The 22,802-nt window shown below is 39.1% G+C and overlaps 1 protein-coding gene across 1 annotated transcript in view; it reads right to left on the reverse strand.

Annotated features, from left to right (window-relative positions):
• Window positions 1–22,802, reverse strand: part of Reg-5 (Rhythmically expressed gene 5) — a 50,120-nt gene that overhangs the window by 10,144 nt on the left and 17,174 nt on the right. The window contains exon 2 of the mRNA XM_083134321.1: window positions 13,960–14,026. Within this exon, the coding sequence (XP_082990447.1) occupies window positions 13,960–14,026 (67 nt within the window). The remainder of the gene's footprint in view (window positions 1–13,959; window positions 14,027–22,802) is intronic.

Consider the following 22,802-nt stretch of genomic DNA (forward strand, 5'->3'; position numbering starts at 1 on the left):
AGCTCTGCCCAGGGGTCTTCCCAGTTGGTTAATGCCATACTAAGGAATGAATGAACCAATCAAAATTGTTGGGTGCTTCGTCACATATGGCCATTTTGCACCCTTCAATGCATACGAGGAAATATTTAAAATTCTTAGCTCAGAGTTAAAAAGGGAGGGTAAAAAGCCCTCTGGAAAAAGTTAAAAGTGGAAGGATGTAAAGGAACCTGCACAGGACAAACAAAACACAATAAAAAGGTAAGAATACACTAAAAACGTCCTCGCAGACAGTGGAAGAAACCAGGTCTTCTAGGAAAGCTAAAAGCATTTGTTAAAATTCCCCCAACAGGAATGATAAACAACTGGGAATATTAATAGACTGCAAAAGCAAAATCGGCACATTCAAGCAGAATATGCCGAACATTTCAAATGACATGATGCATTGGAGGGTCCAGCCTTGCAACAATTATCCACGTGCGTGTGTCCAATATGCAGCCGAGTTAGACAAGTACGTATCTAGAAATATGTTTGGGGGGGGTCTGAACCAAGTGTCTCAAAATAATAATAATAATAATTAAAAAATATTATAAATTAATTAAATATTCAAATTCATTGATATTATATTTTTATTACATGAAAAGATAAAAGGACGGTATAAGAATAGTGATATAACAGCACATATTCATTATCTAGCTTACGTGTAATTAAGATCGGCAAAATTTGTACAAAAAAACTGCCCTGGAAACAAAAATTAATGTCAAATAGATAATGAATTGAATATTTATTAAATATAAAAAAAGGTTGTTAGATCCAGTTGACGAAAAGTAAAGTTCCTGGTGACATTTATGAATGTTACGTTATAAGTAGTAATAAATCTTGCATAAATCTACTTTGCCACTGTAATTTAAAGTATCATGATTACAATGGTTGATTGGTTGATTTGGTGTTTTAAGTTCACTTTATGCACAGTGAGGCTAATCGGGACTGGATCTACAGTTTAAAGTGGGATTCGAACCACTATGTGCCTTCACCGGGTATCGAACCCGGGACCCCTTGATTACAAGGCGACAACGTTACCACTACGTAATCGGGGAGGTCCTAGTATCATTGCAATATAATTCTTTCCTTCCAATAAATTTCGATTAAAAAACAAGTATATTTTCATTATTTAATTTCAGTTATTATATTATTTCATTATTTAATTTTTGTAATTAGTAAGTTTTTCGGGGGGTTTGGACCCCCTGGACCCTCCCATAAATACGTCCTTGGAGTTAGAATAATTTCTTCTCGACGGGAGGGACTGTACGACGAACGACATGCACCAATGGTTTACTTAATTGACACTTGTATCGGAACCCTCATCCACACGAAATGTATTTGCCGGCCTCCATGGATCAGTGGTTAGCACAGCGTGCTAGGACGTCAGGGATCCGGGTTTCGAATCCCGGCCTGGAAATGGATGTTCTTTGTGAGTGTCCTTTCATCGATTTCATCATTATCATCACTCATCCTCATCTTCGCGATCAGACCAAAGTGGCAGAAAAGCGAAGTAAAATAAAACAAATTAATCAATCAATCAACGAAATATAAGCGTATTTCCAAATACATGCCTTCCTGCCTGTTTGCGATTAGCCTGACGAGGGAAAAAGTGAACTAAAATATGAAAATTACAAAGCATAAATTAACAAAGATGACCACATGTGGCTCCTGGGTCGCGAGTTTCACATGCTTGCTCTGGAGTGACCCGAAAGATTTCTAGAATATTCATGAGATAATACAGCCTCAGCGCCTCCATGAAGAACGAGCTATAATGGTGTCACGTATTGCACTCGTGAGAAATCTGAAAATGCGTTTGTCTTTGGATATCCCTCCCAACATGTCCGGGGGAAAATTGGGCATCGTTATCCGTTTTAACCTAGATCTTTCCACAGTTTTTTTCCCTGCAGTAAAAATACTTTATTTCTCACAACTTTGTCACGAAGCGGATTCGAGGAATGTAAACGTTAATTGGCAGACTGTTGCGAAACAGTTTAAGATGATACTTGTGTCGCTGCTTTGTTCATGTTTGCATGGATCCAGTAGTGCCTTGTTAGGTGATAGACGAGTCTTCCTGTTTCAGAAGATGGGAACAAATTGAAAAGTCTTGTACGTCTGCGATTAGGAATTAGGTAAGCTACTGTCAGTAGTTCTCCAACTGAATTTATGTAATCCTTTTCCCTGTGAAATTACTTCAAGGTATGGTTTCCTATTTTCTTACACTTCTTAAACACATAATCCAAATTTCTGATTGATCTACGACGTCAGGGGTTCCGGGTTTGTTCTTGTGCAGGTTCGTTCATCAATTTTATCATATCATCACTCATATTCGCGATTAGCCAAAAGTGGCAGAAAAGCAAAGTAAAATAAACCAAATCAATCAAATTTCTGATTGGACGGAAACTGAACTGACAGCATACATTTACAAGATAGCGTTATCATTACAATAACCAGACCCATGGCATTTACGTATTGAATTATGCAAAAATCTCACAAGTCAAAAATCGCTGCCTTCGTTTCTTCTTCCTTCTTTATGGATTGCAAATCTCGATTAATACACTGAACATACGAAGATACGAGGAAACAATAAAAAATACTAAATTTCAATATTAATATAATTACATCCAATATCCTTCATTTATCACAAACATTGCTAAATTCTCGAAATCTTATGTATAAATTTTCCCTATTAACGTCGACTGTTTCCTGCTTAGAAATTCGTATTGGTGCATTATGTCTTATCTCACACTGCAGCGTTTTCTTGAAAAGTTTTGATGCAAATTTATACGAACTAATATAAACCAGCATGTTTATTTCAGCAGCGAGATTGAAAAAGAACAAAATTCACTTTAATTTACAAACTATATCATTTAATGCAGTGGTAACTAATCAAGGACAGTTTGCAAAATCTTACTCCAAAATTGCATGTTACAAATATTGCGCCACCGTGTCCCCCACCTCCTAAAAAAGTGTTAAAAACGCCAGCAAAAGAGTTCACAAAAGGTTCTGACAGATGTCGCCTCGAGCGTAACGCAGACCAAGCCATCCTCCGATACGAAGCTTAATTCATTCCCAGCATTAAGCGATGACGCAATCAGTTTTCCTCATTAGCAGATTGTAGGTGGATTGCCACACGTTCCTGTTCCCGCTCCCGACAGTATCAGGTTTGGGCCGTTCCATCTGTCGTCATCTCACTCAAAAGATTCTTGGACGGCCTTTGCTCAGATGCCACAGGTCGGTAATCATGTAACGAAAATTCTACATCTGTCACGAGAGGTTTTGTAGCCACGACTCTCTTCCTCCTTCTCGGTGTTTCGGCAACAATAATTATAGTTCTTAATTATGAATGACGTCACTATTGTGTCACGGTGCGTATCGTTCCTAGAGTGACCTCTAGACATGAAAACTCCACGTGGAGAACGAATTCTTCTTCTTTTCTTCCACATCAATTATTTCCGGAACTAAAATTCTCACATAAGAGCTTAAACAACACGAAAGTCTCCGCAGATTATAACAGCTGGAGTGGTTTGCGTTCGTTCCGCGTTGGTTTCTATGAATGAACAGATGTGCTGCCATCTGCTGGCTGAGTCTAAAGCACGTTTTCTAACATTACAATAAGTAACGTCCACAAGTACTGTGCACTACTCGCATTTAGGAACTACATAATCTACTTCTTGCGTAAAACACAGCCTGGTCCCATATTACCGAATTTTAATCATATCACTTGGTGGATATTAAAATTACCTCATTATCCTACATGTTAGCTTTTTCGCCTTCTTACGAGTTTTTAAAGTAAGATGCATAAGTGCATAAGTATTACCAGACGAAGTGTCACTCATTCATCTCTTATTCTGCTGATGCTAGTGCAGAGATTGTCATCTGTCTTATTGCCGTTTGGTTTCAATTCTTGAACTTTGTACTGTTCAAAACAAAGTGAGTGAACAATTTGTCTCGTAACTATTTTCTCTTCTAAACGAAAACTTGGCAATCAATCACATATGACCAGTCGCCCGCGATATATTGTATCGCGCTGGTTTTCTTCTTGGACGGAGCCAAGGCCTTGTAGGTGACATATTGAAGGATGGTTCCTGTTTCTTCACCCACGAACGAAACTCCTCCATTTCCTCACGGCCAACTTGTTGCTCGAGGAAGAACACGCAACGCTACTAAAACATTTTGCAACCGTAAAATGAAAAAGCCTTCTATGTCTAATAAATAGCAAATTCGTGTTCCAAGTCACCTTCAACGTTCCGCCATGTTATTGAAATCTTGTCCTCGTTTGGGGATTCAATGACAGAGCGATGGGGAGTGGAAGAACGTTTTATTTACTGCGTTCGTTGATAACAGACATTACGTAAGGATGAACAATACTCTCTCGTGCTAATAGCCTTAGTTTTGGAACAAGTAAGGCTTTTAGACAGTTTAGTACTCAGTTATCCATGAATTGCAGGGTTAAATGCACAAGACTCGTGCAATTTGTGTTATCATGAGCAAAGTTTGCACTAAGTTGTATCTTGTTCCTCAGTAGACTTCTCGGCAAAACTAATTTTTGGAACTCACACAGCTAGATCTCATTAAACTGAATTCCACAAATCTGGAGGACGTTAAAAATTAATGCGGCGTAACGTTGGCACAGCAAAGATTAACCAATGTCTCAGTGATATAAAGCAATAGCCCATCTCAATGTATTCCACCTTGCTGCAACAGCGAAATAAATGGACAGGGCGTTTAGAAATAACAGATGTATAATTAAGGTAACAGGCATATTTAATTTCCAAAATAACAGTCCCACAATTGATAAATTTTCAAGGACGAACGCTTATGTTCGTAACATCCACCTTCATGTCATTTGACTCTGATATGTCTGGTGAAAGGTAGCAGTCGCTGCTGTTCACAGGAACAAGAAAAAACACGAAAGCAAATACATGTAAGATCTCATTATCAACTTTTTTCTTCTTTTCATTAAAGCGTGTTGCAAGGACAACGATGCACTTTGCAGAAAACCGGATTTGGACGAATCTTTCCTACGAGAAATTCCATCCTTGACAGATGAGTTCCCTGTGGAAATGCTATATTCATCCTTCCGTCTTGGTTGCTTTTGTGAAGTTTCCTAACCATGCTTCTTCTACTTGGGTTGGGGAAGTGGAAGATTCCACGAGTGCAGGCGGAATTGCCAAAGAAAGGCAGTAATCATGCATAATGCAGAGTGTCTTTGCTCCTTCAACTTCGCATAAGTACATTCAAGCGAGCGGCTTTTATGGCTGGGGAATCCCGAAATTGAAGGCAACGAATGCACGAGCAAAGGATGTAGAATTTCCCAACGCTAGCACAAAGCAGGCTGTGAGGTACTTGTCCGTGTCGCACATGGCGAAAAAATAAGATTACACACGTTTTCAGTCCTCGCAGCGTGGAAGTGGAACATGACGCTTCTTCGGGTTTTCCAGTGCGGCATAAACAGGTCTAATGCATAAACAGAACACGATGCTGCTGGAGAAGACAACATGAACTTAAATTTGGAACATCTGCCTTTCCTATTTCTTATAAACCTTTCGGGAAGTAGGAAGGAAAGTGATTGTCATACTTACTTCCTTTATAGAAAAAACTCGCATTCTAGATTGTTCTTAGTTTTCTTCATTCTGACCTCGTCAGTGATGCATTTCCAATGTTCTAGATACCGACTGTAATTCTAACATTCTTTAAGCCAACTATATCGCAAGACAGACTCTATTCAATTAATTTTAAGCAGTTAACGTAGTGATAGTTGCAAAGTTGATAATACTAATAATACTAATCCCCCCTTTTTCCTTCCGTACAAAATAATGGCTTCATCAAGTCGATATACTCATGTCCAAATACGTAAGGGTGTGCAAATATATACTCGGGACAGAGCCTTTAAACAGAAAATTACGTTTATCCGTGAACGTAAAGTATGTTAGGATGGTGCAATGATGTAGATACACTTTGGTACACATTGTTGATGAAAATGGCAGCGAATGTGATATTGCATTTTTGAAAGGTCTTAGATTAACATGCAATGTTACTTGAACATTACCTATTATCTAGTCCTTCAAACTGTACTTATTCTAACACTACGTTTCGAGAGACCACCTTATCTTCAGGTAAATACATTTATTTTTAACAGTGGTGGGGATGAAACCTACCACAGACCTGTGATTTTACTATAAATCCGGTGCTCTAACCAACTACTCCACGGCGCTCTGTCTTCGGTTTATGTATTCCTAAATTTTATTTTAAGATTCAGGCAATGGTGAAACATAGGCCTACGTCGCTGATTTTCTGGAAACGTCCTGAGATTCGGTTGCTATAACTTTTTGGCTTAGTAGGGCAGAAATCTATTTGAATAACGAACAGAAATAAAAGTTTACGCTCTGTGGCATATGTGGCATAAATTACGTTTTCAAACCAAAGCAGCTTCTGTTAGTCAAATCATAATATCTTGGAGCAGTAGTGAAAGGAATTCGCCAATTGCAGTCAGATCAGACTAAATGAAATGTATATATATTTTAAATACCATTAGAGCACGTTGGGTTAATAGTTAGTAAATAAAAAACACTAATGGAAAATATTGTAGGCTGGCGTGACTGCATTATCCCTAAACTTTGAGGAACAGCTAAGTCGCAGATTATGGTGACTCAAGGGTGAAATTTCACTTAACAGTAAAAGGGGGATGATTACTCATTCCAAACATGCACTACTTGCAAATTACATCCGTCCTTTTAGTCCGCAGTTAACAACACTTAATATTCACCTGCGCCTGCTGAATAGCATCACGTAGCAGTCGCTTGTTAACCTTGTAAATTCCTTTTCGCCCTTTTGCTCTGTTGTGGCGGAATGAGTCTGGAGGAGCAGAGCAAGTATAACTCACACCATACACTAGTGCTTTATTTTCTAACAGGAGCCATTTCAACATACAGCTTCGTAATTGCATTTGAGTTCAACGAGTACGAATGCTTCATGAGAGAAACGCCACACTTGCCTTTCCACGGTACGCGAGTTCACTTGTCTCCCCGAAACCACTTTTCCATGACGTGGGGATTCCCGGTGAGTCTCATAATCTTGCCCCCTTCCCTTCAATACTATTCGTGCTAATGTCATATGTGTATTCGTCAGCTGGTGCAAGGAATTCGCATATCCTCTTTCAAGGGGCATAATTAATGCATTCACCTTAAAGCCTGCTCGTTAGCTTAGGAACGTAGAGAGAGATCAGGTTGTGCGACGCCTGCTTGTCTTTGTGAACTCTCATTGTAGATATCTTTTCTGTCATTGTCCAGACTCCCTGATGTCTTCGAAGTGATTCAGTATTCCCAAGATTGAGTAAGCCTACAGCATAGACCAGAAATGCAAGAAATGACCTGAACGTTTGACAAAGAGAAGAAGAACGAGGAGGGGGGGGAGGGAGTGACGTTCTTAAAAAACAAAACAAAGTAATATGAGACCAGAACTATGATGATTGCAAGTTTACTATACAACACAAATTTGTCGCGATGGTTCGAAACAAGCCTTTATTCCTTTACAAAAATCCAAGAAATCCATACGATTTCTCTGATATAGTCTTTTAAAATTACATTCAGAAGTATAGCTTAGCCCATCAACATATACAAATAACATTGCATCCAACTTCACTACTTAGAGAGAATATGAACCACGGATTATGAACCACGTGAAACCAAAGATTTGAGAAATTCATTGATTGATTGATTTGATATATTTTACTACGCACTTCTGTCACTTTTGGCTAATGGCGAAGATGAGGATGAGTGATGATATGACGAAGGGACACTCACAAAGAACACCATGACCATGCCTGGATTCGAATCTGGGACCTCTGGCGTCATAGCACGCTATGCTTGAGGTGGTATTCATGACTGTATTAGCAACCACTACGACATGATAGACCTTCTACTGGCATTGTGCAATTAGGTTACTATTGCCATGCTATTACATTACACCGTACGAACAAAGGCGAAAGTGCGATTGGGCTAAGGTAACCCGAGTGACCTCACTATAATTCAGATTTTACTTTGGCCTGTCACCCAAGAATGTCTTGTTTCTTTTATTCCACAAGTGGCATTATGTCACCCGAACGCTCTCATCTTGTTATGTAACCAAGAACGCCGGTCGCTTAGCAGCAGCACGAACTAATGACAAGTGTCGCAGGTATGACATCATTGAATTTCAGAAGCTCTAAGGCGGCCTAGATTTCTTTTATTGTGACTGTGCCATGTTTTGTGATGATCAAAGCACTGGGAAGAAGTTGTTCTCTCATTACATACATTCTATACCTACAATATTCTAAGTTGTCCTATAAGTTACATCGCATAATGACCTGACTACCTTGATAGCTGGTAGTACTATCGGAACATATCTGAAATCGGTTCCAGTAACTTCACCTGAACATCATTACTCCTCGAGGAGAAATATCCCACATTTACAGCTATTTGTTTGTGTTGATGTGGTCGAGATTGGAAATCTAACTGTTCTTGGAATTCTGAGAAATCGCCTGTGAGAATCGTTACAAATCCTCCCCCTTGGTTTCAAGCTGTGAGATGCAGTTACTCAGACTAGCCGCCTTGCAAGATCGGCCTAATGACGTCATCAACGCCTTTCATCAGCCTACCTTCGCTCTACCAGCAAGTTGTCCCTCATTCTACAGTTCAAGGCCAGCGAGAAGCATCCCGTCAGGTCTCGAATTCGTGAATTTCGTGCACGAGCCGATCTTCTCTTGTTATTACCGAACGAGTCACGATTCCGCGCCAGAGCAGCATACATCATTGCAGTTCTTCTCCCTTTTCAGATTCTGCTCGTTAAAGTACCTCACGCTCTTGCCCCCCAACTAAAATTTCCGCCATATATCGATAATTGTAGTCTAGCTTCGCTTTGATGCATACAGATGTCTCTGGTGACCTCGCGGCTGAGAGATGCACCAACTTCCGGCAGACACAGACAAATCAAGCGCAGAGCCTTTCCATCAATTAACTGCGGACTTTAATGCTTACCCAGCCTTGACGAGATGTCTTTATGAAGGAAGGGCCTCTTGCTTTATCCGTGAACCCACATCAGTTACCACAAACCAAGGCTGATGCTCCTCAGATGTCCACAGATAAAGTTATTGTCTTTGTGTTTATTATTGTGGTTTGAAGGAAGGTGGAAGTTGGAGCTGATGAAAATATTGAAAGTAACACTGGCATTTGAAAGTAACGAAGCCATGGTGTTGGTAACCTCGAAATAGCGCTATACAGTTTTTCGATAGATCGATAGTTAAATATCAATATCGATGCAACCCGGTAGCTCACTTAGGCTTTGAGGCCTTAGTATTTCCTCTTTCGATTTGTGACTGCACACAATTGAAAACCGGAAAGCTTATGTTCCACACGCCCGTAGCGAGAAGGGCTGAAGCCTAGGGCGCTATTTAAAATAATAAATTTAAAAAAAACTTGAGATCGTCAACGGGGCAGGACAGGTTAAATGATCTTTCAATATTAATTGAAAAATAAATTGCAAACATTATCAATTTTGATAGGATAATTGACGATTTTGCTTCATTGAAAGCAAGAAAAGTTAAATTCTAATGTCAGTCGGGTCTTATTTGTAAACTTTACTTAGAATAATGTGTAATACATAGTTTATAACCATGTTATTTTTTAAAGCAGAGTTGAATAATCTTAAATTACAAATTTTTCTACTGAGAACATACTGCACACTGTACTATTTCTTTTAATTATTATTCTTATCCATTTTTTCTTATTTTACTTGTAGGCTCATGTTCTGGCACCATACTGCTGGAATTTTCTGTTCCCCAAAGTAGGAGTAATAGTACGTTTTTAAAGATGTTCATTAGACACTAAGACACAACTGAAATATTTCTAAATATGCTAAACTTTTAAAAATCAGTAACAAACTACGAATCTTTAAATATAGCCTACATTATTTTTAAATGAGTTTTTCTTGTTTCCTAATTTCAAATTTTGAAGGATGTAAATATCACAAAGAAAATATATTTACTTTGCCCGTTCCATGTGTAAAAGAGGCTATTTAAGTTCTCATCATTAAATATATGTGGACAGGAAGTTTCAGACCTTTGAAATGTTAGGAATGGTTTCGATTACTGACAAAAGTCTTTTCCAAGTATAATCTGCCTTGTCATTTACATTTGAGTGACTGCATATCGGTTCAATTATGATGTTGTCTTTGCCTCGTGTAGCCTTCAAACTCCATATTATGATATAACAATGGTAGCAGGAATTGAAAATGTGGTGTGTGTTCCTTTTGTGCGACCTTCGATCATGTGTTTCTTTCTCCTGCTCTTTGCACTGTGCGATGCCACCTGTTGTTTCTGTTCGGACAGCGGTAGGAAATACAAGCAACACAGTGAATTACTTTGCATTGCTCAACCGACTCTGGTTCTTCCGATCAAGGCCATTAGGTCTACTTTCCTTGTTTTATCGTGTTCTATCTTCGAACTCCTGGAACGGTTCCATTTCCTCTTTAACCTCTGCTCCTGCGAAAGGCTGGTTCGTCCTTCCAATCGAAGTCATATTTAAATTGATTTTCCACACTCGCCACTGCGTGTGCTCAAATATTTTGTGTAATGCTGGCCAAATGTTTAAAGGACAGTCCAAAGAATCCTTCCACAGGCCAAAGAGGTGTTGTACTAATTATTGTTCGTCTTTTCTATGTAATTGGTTTTTTATATGTTCTCTGTTCCAATGCACTTTACGCCTTGTATTCAGTGTGCACGACTTATCACTCGTAAGTTAGAGAACGGGGTGTAAAGGGTGACCCTCTCAAAAACCGCCAAAATGTCAACTTCACTTCCACGTAGTATACTCAGTGGCGTGCCCAGGATTTTCGAAATGGAGGGGTTATGTACATTTTCTCTGGTAGTCAGCCCTAATGTCGCCATCTTTTCCTACCTTTGATGTTCTTTCTTTTATGATTACTGAGCCAAAGAGGGTTATAACCCCCCCAACCCCCCCCCCCCTTTGGGCACGCCACTGACTCTGGACTGCATTATGCAGACATTTGGGCCCTGGCGCCTGGACCTGCGGCCAGGATAATCCTCTGTAGGGATTGTGTTATGTCGTCCATACGCGTTTGTGATTGCCCCTTCATCCATTCATCATATCATCATTCATCCTCATCGTCACGATTAGCTAAATATAGCAGAAAAGCGACGTAATAACCTAATTCAACCAATAAATTAGCAAATACAAAGCTAATTTCTTAAACCAGCTAGTACTATATTTGAACTGTTCCTAAAAGGCGCTATTCTGCAGATCATGTTATAGACGTGAAATAATCTGTTTCTGCACCGTTTCTTTTTTTCTAGACAAAACGACCTCTGTGGCAGAGTGGTTACCACAGCACGATACGACGCTAGGGGTCTTGGGTTTGAATCCCGGACTGAGTATTGCTGTTCTTTGTACCCTTTCATCAAAATCATCTTATCACCACTGATAGTCATCTTCTCGATTAGCCAAAATTGGCACAAAATATAAATGAGTTAAACCCAATCAATCAATCAAAATCTTAGGCAAAGCCAAAGCGGTGAGCCACAGTCAGTTCACTATGTCGTACACTGCACGCATAATTATTACTAGGCAAACTGTCCATCCCTATTTCCTACTATTATCTTGGCACACGACTGTACGTTTATCTTTATGTCTCACCCAATTTTCCTTAATTCATGGAACATCACACGATATCGATACACAAGTTGCGGACAGAATACAAAAAGCATTACGCGCAAGAAAAACTACTTTCTGATACCATACACTGGTCAATTGTTCGGCGACCTTGACATTTTGCGACTCCCACTGGGGTGATCTGCATGCGACCGACTGATCGTCATTCATAACAAGCACGCCCTCCTTGTAATGTGACCTTGAGGTCTTCTTCTGCGAAATGGGACAAGCAGGCAGCGGCATCCGTAAACACTTGGGATTGCGTTGCAAGAATTACAATCTCACCGAGTGAAGTGCAAACACTTGGAATGGGATTCGTGGAAGCCTCCTTGTGACCCGGACGACCCACTCCAAAGCAGCCGTCCCTGGCCAAAGGACACTCGAAGGTGTATTATGCCATTTGTACACGGTCACGAAACTGAAGACAAAGAACGGAATTAACATGCTGTGATTTTTCTGTGGGAAACTACGGACATCAAGGAGAAATTTTACTAATATTTGGATCGTGATTGGATTAAAGAAAGTTGTATTTCTGTTAAAACCATCCCCGGTCCATAACTAATGCGTAGAACTGATTTCTTTCGCGCACGATGTAATAAAGTCCAAGTGAACCCCATAAAATATGGAACAAGGTTGCAATAATATACATTACTCAACAACTGACTGCTTGAAACAGCAGATGTTCAGTAGATTCATTCACATAACGACCAACACGAAAACCAAAAGGCTTTTTTGAGGTTACTTTAATTTTTAAAAAATTAAATTGAAAAATATTGTAGTAACTCTTTTCCAAATTCGTTTTGCTTAAGTTCGAAATTTTTGTTATATACTGTAACACTGTCAGCAGAATTTCGTATCAGTTTTCGTGAATATGATCAGCACCTTCAAAATGTTTTATTTTTTTTTTCGAAGATAAATGCAGTGCAGTGTGTGGAGAAAAACAAGCAACCTCACATCTAATCGGCATATCTTGTAGCCATCTTCAAGTACGATGAATGAAGTAACAGCAGCTAAAATAATTTCACAATTTGTTCTTGTTTTTATGTCAACTTGCAATGTATATTTTAATGTGGTAATATTATCTCTAAATATGTAATTTGGTGTTTCTGGCTGAATTAAATAAACTCTAAATAATCTTTTCAATGTAGCCAGGTGCTGTTTTTGAAATGACGCCATTACATTACGCACAAACTACCATGTTAAGTATGATTTTGTAAATGATCAGCGCAGGGAAAAATGCAAGATAGAAGAACCCAAAACACACATAAATAAACAAATGAATGCCCTGCGGGGCTAGAGAAGACTAACGAACACAGGTGAATGCGTACAGCAAACGTTGGGAGCTACTACGGTGATAAGATCGCAGGCCTGAAAGTGACTTTAACGCATGTCTGCATTCAGAGAGAGAATTCCCGAACGATCCCCTGCAGGTTCTATGACGTCAATGGTGGCATTGGGAGCCTGTGGTTCCCTCGCTGCCCATGGAGCCGTCAAAAAAGGAACGCACGTTACGTGTTGGTTATGTTGATGCTACTGTACTTAATGAAACATTAAGATGCTAATTGAGTTTTGGTTGAGAACATTGATAGAATATCTTTCAACATGGCAATTCATTGCGTCTACTCAGCAAAAACCTATGCGTTTTTTCCTAGACTTAACAATGTTCGAGAGTCTTGTCACCTCTTAGACTTCAGTAAGTTAGAAATGAAAAAGAAACTAAATTAAATAAAACCCGTCATATCAAGATGTGGCTGCCTGATTCCTTTCATAAACAAACAACAAAAAAACTAGGTTTTATTTCATTTAATATGTATTTTTGTAACATTATTGTCCACTTTTTCCCGTGTCACCGCAGTTCACGGTACTTTATTCTTTTGCTTTATTTTACTTCGCTTTCTGTGCCACTTTTGGCTAATTTGCGAAGATGACATAATGCAATTGATGAATGGATACTCACAAACATTTATGGCCAAGCCGGGTTTCGAATCCGGAACCCCTGGCGTCGTAGCGCGATGTGCTAACCACTCCGCCACGAGGGCCAGCAGCACTCGGTACTATCTCTATTAGCTTTTACCAGTGAAGAAAATCCACTCGGAAAAAAAATATTGAAAAATAGGTTCTCACAAACAATTTCTGAGCATATGTGTGCCAACGAAGTTCTGGACTTGATTATTAATCAAATATGATTAATATTTTCTAATTCTTTACAGTTAAATTAGATCGTCATAGATAAACTTACCTGGCATGCTAGACGTTCCGCAATATTCCTGAACCAACTTAATGAACATGTTGAACAGGCGACTCATCTGAAAGTAATAAAAACTGGATTAATATTTGGTGTTCTCCAGGCGAGAGTAATGCATCAGTCATATACAGAAAGAAATGTTTTCATTGAACTTTTGCACAAGCATTCATAAGAAAAGTGTTAAATAAGAAGTTTATTTTTTGCTTCAAGTTCTTACCTTACCGTTAGACGTCGCATCGTATCTCTTTAAAAAAACGACAGTGATTCTTCATCTGCATTGATCTGTGACTAGGTTTTTACGAGATTCGGGAACAAGTTTAGTCTTGTTTCAAAACCTCTTGTATTGCTACTTAAAAGGCATTTTTCACAACGTTTAACAAATAGTTATAAATAAAACGTCAGATAAAAAAAAGACGAAAGAGAGAGAAGAGCAAAACATGACAAATCATCTTTGATCAAGACTGTGACGAAACGTTTGAAAACTAATATCACGGAACCATCCTTCGTCTGACCAAACTTGTTTTTCAAGTCGGGCTGTCTGCTTTTATGCACCTCCTCATTCCTCTGACACTGACATAACGTCATAACACAAGGTTCTTTAGGGATTGTTATCATTTGTGGCTAAGCAATTTTGTTTCTAAGATCGACAACTCATCTTCCATTCATAAAAACTGCAAAATCATTTCGACGGAACGACTTGATGCATATTTCCTCCATTTGTATCGCCAATGTAGGCAGCCATGTACAAATGTGAATTATTTTAACCATAATAGCCGATGACCGCATACCTTTTCTTCAATGCTACCATCACAGTTCAGTTGAAAGATGATGATGTTCAAAACAAAGCAGGGTCATTTTCTCGTCATGGACAGACGAGCACGATTTAAGGGGGATAGATCAAGCAGTGGAGTCAGGTTTATTTATAAACTCTGAGCTCATTGCTCTGGTACATTAGTTTCTCCAGTTAGTTTGTGTAAGCGAGTACTCGCTCCAGTAGTTGGGATAGTCAAGTGGCTCTCCAAGGAAGACAGGCGCTCGATCGAGTACATCCCTCTTCCATCGTGGTTTTTCACTCCCTCATGGACTCTACTACTGTTCAATGACAAATGGAAGCAGCTTCGCGACAGTAGGTAGACTGGATGGCTGGTAACTATACAGCCGTGTAAAGAATTGAATGCATCTTGGAATCTACATCATAAAGTTCATGGGTCTGTAAAGGACACGAGTGTGTGAATTTGGGGCTAGTGTGTCTGGAGACCCCAGACAAGGCATAAGATCAAGTTTTCAGACATCGCTTTCAGAACTGTTCCGTCGATAGTCTTACATTTCGTCAACAATGTTCGATACTGGAGCTTAGATAAAAACGTTGGCGTCTCGACATTTCTAAAGTGTGTAGAGATAATCTGATGCATAGAATGTTAATCAACTATCGAATGAAGAAAAGATTTACCAAACTTCTTCAAGATAAAATAACGGTTGAACTATTAAAGAAACAAATGTAACAACGCACTCACCAGTTCTCTGATAGCCCAAAGACACAAGCTAACTTGTATCACTGTCGTAGCTAAGCATACATATTGTGCCATATTTCTTCATGTAGCCCTTTACACCTTCAACCTGATACTTCCTTTGTAGCTCAAAGCCAACGGTTGATCGTGTCACGTGACATCATACGTATACTCTGTCCCGGGAATCTGTGGAGAAAGACCGCGCATATCGGCAGAGAAGGGGAGACTGCGAGTTGGAGGAGCGAAGCAGTGTGCGCTTCTGAAAATGGCTGGTAGCCACACTTACTTCCCCTCTCACGAGTTCTTTGGCGGAGACCTCTGTCTCGCTCTCGAGCCACTGCTTGCGCAGAGACTAGTTTCCGTTTGCCCGCTCCAGAGATTCCCTGGATAGAGGGAAGCGATTTGCTTTTTCATTCAAGTATTAAGTTGGCTTTTGCACAGCAGGGTACACCACAATCAGATGGCTCTAGATGCTGCATATCAATACAATAGTCACAATTGTCTCGGTAACACAGCAGTTGAGAGGTCGGCTCGGTGTTCCATTGCGGGTGTCCTTTCACTAATTTCATCATTGCGATTAACCACAGTATTTGATGTCAGTGAAAGATTTCTAACAGAACAGAAATACTCGCATGAAAACCACCGGAAATATGATCTCTTTTACTTCAATTTGTGTTACCGACCACGACATAATTCTGTAGCTCTTAATTACGATTTCTCTGTTTTTTTTTACTTCGTCTGCTGTGGTTTGCTTCGAAAGCCATTACAAAACTCTTCGAAGAAACCGTTTCTGCTTCCTCCTCCGATTCTACCTGCGAAGAAGAGGCACAGATGAAAGGTTGACCTAGATAATGCGCTTCGGATGAGACGCAAGATGCCTCGTATGGTTTGTTGTTCCTCGAAGTTCATTTGTATTCGGTGCGGCGTTACGGAAGACAACTTTATTTCCTCTCGGTTCAAGATCATAAGAAAGTTCGAGCAGATCACACCAGTTTACTTCCTGAGTAAAATCTGGTCAATTGGAATAGTAACTCGGCTTTAGGAAATGATGTTCGTGTAGTCTATGTTAGATAGCATGAAAGAAACTGCTGTCGCTCTACGAGGCCAGTGGCTTGTGTGGGGCCTTAACCACCCTTCTTAACTTCCTTAGGAAATAAAGAAAATCAAAGGCAGGAAAAAATGGCAAAATACATTAAAAATACAATAGAAGAATGATGAGGCTCACCATTGTACTTTACTACTACTGTGTGAGGTTACTACGAGTACAAACAAATGTGACGTCACCTCAATTGCGATGCCATTATGGTATATAAAACTTAATACATTATATACTCGTGTGAAAAACAACAACAACAGAAAATTGAAACAAAGCGTCAAGAAAGCAGTTCACAATTTCACAATTTCTGCGCCACTTTTCATACATTTCCATTCCTTAAAACGTGTAGTACGTCACAGAAAAGGAATGAAAATGCAATCGACGATTTGTCGGGTATTATTGATTAATCTAATTGTGCAGTGGGATGCACAAGTATTACTCGACAAATTGTCCATGACTATTTTCATTCATTTTTCTCTCTTATCCTCGTACAGTTTTTAATTAATGAATTTTAGGTATATTGGTGGTGCAGTTTTGTCAACACCTTGCTTGGCATTTTGTTTCAATTCCTGAAACGTTCATTGGGTAAAACAAAGAGAATAAACATGATGATGGATAATTTGCTTGGTTATACTTATGCATCCCACTGTACAGCATCGGACACATCTGCACTGTAGCGATCCCGTCTATTTTTTATGTTTTCGTTACAACGAGAAGTGTCCGTGACTGTACAATTTCATTTCTGAAAAAGCCGGACCCTGTGGCCGAGTGGTTAGGACATCGCGCTGGGACGCCAAGGGTCCCGGGTTCGAATCCCGCTCGGGCTTGGTTTTTTGTGAATGTCCATTCATCAATTTCATAATTTCATCACTCATCCCTATCTTCGCAAATTAGCCAAGAGGCACAAAACGCGAAGTAAAATAAACTAAATCAATCAATCAATCAATCATTTCTGAAAAACAAGTAGATGTAAGATTAGGTAACAAAATTGGTGATGGACAATATTTACGCATTCCACGGTATAATAATGCACGATGTCACTCGAAAGCAAATTGTCTGTTGGTATGAATTAACTAACTTCTCTTTTACATTCTCTATTATCTACTGATTCTGCTTTGCTCACGGTGTGCTTCCCATTCTTGAACCTTCATATCGCACAACCAACTGAAAAAACATGATCATGGGCAATGTATAGATAATGAGTTTCGTGAGACATCTGGTGACAAAGATCAATGGCAATACACAATCTTCTTAACTTGTTGCGGCACAGGCTACTCCATGTAGAACAGCACTTCCTTCTCTTCGCACAAAGTTCACAGTGCATTAGCAACGGTAATTCAACAACGAGGAACTGTTCTCTTGCGAACCGTTATCTCCGAAGTTGAAGCGGCCAAATATGCGGATGTTTAATATTGGTTATTGTTCGTGCATTTACCTTCGCAAACGAAAAAAAAGACTGGTTCATCCTGATACAGTTAGACAGGTCTTGACAGTAAAAAAAAACTCCAGGAAGTGCACAAGAAAAATGCACAAGTGCATCTATCTTCCTATAAGAAGTCCAGGAGAGTACAATGACATGCAGAAGTATCGGGGTCGTAATTTTCCTTTTGCATCCCTACGTGTTTTTAAGCAATGAATTTTTACGTATGCAAGGGTTGTCAGCAGCTTTTTTGACGTTTTCTTTCAGGTCTTGAAGCTCTCACTCCACCTTTCATAGCTACCCGAACAAAAGGTTTGTTAACATGAATAATTGCATGTATAAAATACGGCATTTTCTGTATTTATCATATCAACTGCAATAAATATTTTATCAGATGCATCTGCGATGAAATTACATATTTTCTCCTGGCAAGGCTGTGTTTAAACATGCGTCTAATAGGCTCGTTAGTTGGTTTTTAATGTTATCAGTATTTAAGTATATCATTTCATAATATCGTCTAAGGTTCGGGTAGCTGATATGTTTTTCCAGGGGGGTAAACGGGGCATATTGCCCTCATCATAGTGTTGTCCTCTTAAAACACCACTTGACTTAGAAATTAACACGTTCCTGCATCCCCATCATAATAATTCATTGACAACAAGATTGACAACAATATTTTTTTTACGTAAATATATATATTTCTTGAGGAATTTTGGTGGGGGCAGAATGTGCATTGACTCCCCCCTAAGTCGGCGCCTATGCTTTTGCCCTCCTCCCTAGTTACAAGGTCTGCACAAGCCTATGAAAAGGGTACTCATTGGACCGAATACAATGAATGAATTAATTTGGATTTTATTTACGCAGTTGGCAACACTACTGCTACTTTTTTGTAGCAAGCCAGATCGCAACACGAAACTGTCCTCCTACCTTGTAGAAAAAAAACTTACCTTGTAGAAAGTAGAGCGGTTTGGGCGAGAAAAATCTTGTAGATGAAGTGTGAAGTTACACCCACCATATAATTCCCGTTTCTTGAGAAAACGTGCTGTGTCGTAGTAAGGGCGCACTTGACGTGTGACGTGAGGCGAGCATAAAGTTTAAACTACATGGGTGAGACTGCTTGTGGGTGAGTGTAGGGGCTTATTTAAAAAAACTCTAAGCTGAAATTAACTGTGAGATGAGAGAAAAATATTTTCTTACTACATTTGCAGTTCTACTTGTGAAGAAATTTGAAATTGGACGACGAATCCAAATATTCGGCAAACCCTAACTTCTACTAACCTTATTTGATTAAAATTACATGCAGGGTAAACAAAGTTTAAGTCAACGAATTAAGTAGTAACATGATATTTACAGCACGAATTTGATGGACTCATTTCAATATTTTAAAATGATTAGGAAAGTGTTCACTTTCAGTGAGATGAATTGAAAGACTAAATAATAGAAAATTCAGCTTAAAATCAATCGTATAATGGCGGTCGAACTGCACCTTGGACAGAAATGTTGTATAAAGAAGCGAATTTTGAGTGTACAATACTCACACATGCACTTTAGCGTTTAATAAACATGTTAGCTATAATTTTATCATCACTAAAATAGCAACTGCACGCAATAATAGAAAATACGACTTAAAGCATCCGAATAACTTTAACTTGCTTTTTTCGAATATGGTTCATAGAAGAATAGTCTGCTTAGAAAACAGTAGACCTTGAGATCGACACTAGCGCCACGACAGATGTACAGCAGAAGAAACCGATCCTGTTCGAAACGGGAAGTGCCGACGGCAAAAAACTAGGCACAATGACTTTGGAAAGGAGAAATTTGTTACGCGCCTGTTTTTACAAGTATTGACACACTTACGTTAAACATCGACGTTCGGTTTTACAAATTTTCAGAGAAGATTTTACACCAGGGATTACTTTTACATACTGCACATAGTACGTTTACGTTTCTTTAAAACTACTTGCGTCAAGTAACTATTGTTTCTCCTCTTCAACCATCGCGTTGTTATTTGTACTCGTGGACGTTCGGAATCTATCAGATTAGAACTTAAGCAATAAGTGATTGTGCAAAAAAGTGATGTGAAATGCGCAAATTGTGGATTAAACGCTGTTGATTCTCACTGTGATAATTAATAAACTGCTTAATATGATAGAAGGTTGAAACAATGTTAACTGTAATGCCCGAAGTGAGGCAAATGTAAATATAGCCTACATCTCTTCAATTATATGACCTTATCCCTGACTTATTTAACCCAACACATCTATCGCAATGCATTATTTTTTTTAAAAGTTCTTCCAGCACTTCATGTGAGCTGTTACTCGTAGCCGAAGGATGAAAACAAACTTGTAGCACAAACGTCGGGTTCTATTCAACGGTCCAAGAAACCTTTGCTTGACTACATAATAGCGTTTTCGTTCTGAGCGAGTGGCCATAGAGGTTAAAACTTGCAAGATGCTTCGTGATGTGATGCAAACTGGCTTCCCGAGTGCATCTCTCTCCTTTCTTGCTTCGTCTCAGCTCTAGAAACAAAACACTCGAGTGAAATCTAGGGCAGATGTTTCTTTGAACCTTCTTGCCTCGTAAGATTCTCCTACGTTTGTTCGGCAAACAGGGCGAACAAACACTGCAGGAAACACATTGTTTTTGGTTGCAAGGTTAACAAACCTGAAAATAAAACTCTCTAGTTCTTTGGCATACTTCTTTGCCTCGTGAAGCATTGACCTTCCCAAGAGAAGTAAACGCCGAAGGTTCCTGGAGATTGGAAAAGGGGAGTAAAGTTAGATTTAGTAAGTCGAAGTTTGTTTCAAGCCTATTTTTTTTAACTTCAAATATACTAATCCGGACTAGGCCAATCGCGGAGGTTCGAGATGTTCTTGGCTTTTTAATACATAGATGGGGAAATATGTAAGAATAAGTTTTTCTTGCGTAAAAACCATGGTCCAATGGCCGATTAATCAACTAATTTATCAAAAACGTATTGGTTACTCATCATCACCAGTGAACGAAACAAAATGTATGGTTATTATCACTTGTTAACTTGGAAAATAATCTTTTTGAAGTACTACTCATATTATGAATGTTCCCAAGGCAGAGTGAGGGGTGCATAAATATTAGCAGGCAAATTGTCCATTGTCATGTTCACTCACTTTGCCTACGTGTGTGAGGTTCAAAAACTAAAAATAAAACCACCAACGAAGGAGCTGAAAACCTTTGCGTTCCTTAAAAACACGCAGGATGTAAGACTAAAGCGATTGGAAATAGTGGTGGACAATTTGACTCTTAATATTTATACATTACTGCATGTAAATGTAAGACCTGGAGACAAACAAATTACAACAATAAGAACGAAAAAAAAATATGAAACCCCGAAATGAGTTTGTAAATACGCTAATGGCAATTACAGAGATTATGTGGTCATCAATGCCGCTTATTGAATTTTGCTGACAGGCACGGCACATTAGATGTTTTAATTGTTGCTTTGGATACATACCGTAATATCTATCACATAGAAGGGGAAGAGAGGGTAATTACGGACGATGCATACAAGTGAACCCATCGGGAGTAACAAACAAGTATTGGTTGACGAGAAGTGACGTCAAATGGAAGTCCTTGGTTTTGTGAAAAATATGAGCAAAACTTCGCAGTTTATTTTCGAAGGCTCTTAGCAGCACAGTAATGGAATCTGACAATATGTGAAATTACTGGACGATTCGAAGAATATTGTTGTTATACCCGTAGATAAACAGTACGTTTATTGTTTTGTATTGCATCTCATCTATAGATGAGATATCATTATAAAGATCGATTACTCATGACATTTTGTCACACACAAAATGCGTCCAGACAATAAAATTGCGATATGTGCGCTAAATGACTTTCCGTTATCACTAGAAATTCAGCAATCTGGAAATATCTCTCAATTACGTCATAAAAGAATATCTTGGAAAGTTTCCTAATACGCAAAGTGCCTAATTGAGCAACCTTTATGTATCCGCTTTGCTTAAGGTAAGCTAACACAGTGACCACAACTTTGAAAATTGTTTTACGATCAGCGTTCCTTAAAGCCAAGGGGAAATAATGATTGCAGCAAAAGCATTCCATTGTCTGTCAACAGAACGTTGACTTATTTTGGTAAAATTCCAAACTAGAGAGAGTTCGTTCCCCTTCAAAATAAGTAATGTTTCGAGAGTTGCTTGCAGAATAATACGAAACACCTATCAGAAATCCACACGCGAAGCAGAAATCCAGGGGTCGTTCACTTGACTGGAAGCAATGGGTGCTCAACTTGCATTGCCACAGGACTCGAGCTTTCCGGGTGTTTCGTGCATGACCGCAAATGTTACAGCACGGTTACATAATGTTGTAACAAGTAGTCACAGTCAAAACTTTGTGGCATGGAAACTCGTGCTTCAGGCAATCTGTGCCTGTTGCTGCGGTGTTGGATCATTATACATGGCGAATGCAAACTCCTGGTGTTAAGTCGAAAGAACGTTGCTTTCGATCTTTTTGGTGGGAAAAAAAACGGTTCCTCCCGGCTATCTTTTCGAAGTTAACTAGCAATAATAAAGAAAGAAATAAAAGTATGTATTGCATTAAGGATCAGTGTTGCCAATCGAGCAATTTTACATTCAAGTCTGGTATTATCTGGTATTTGTACTCTGCCATTCGTGAGTAAAGAATATGTAAAGAAAACACTTACGAGAGTAAGTATTGTATTTATGATTTATATTTCAAACCTCCTAACTATTCACAAGGTATAGCTATAGATATTTACTACACGGGCACTTATCGTGATTACCCAGAAACTTTTACT

This window comes from Lepisma saccharinum, chromosome 13 (assembly GCF_977018435.1).
Source record: "Lepisma saccharinum chromosome 13, izLepSacc3.1, whole genome shotgun sequence".
Lineage (NCBI taxonomy): Eukaryota > Metazoa > Arthropoda > Insecta > Zygentoma > Lepismatidae > Lepisma > Lepisma saccharinum.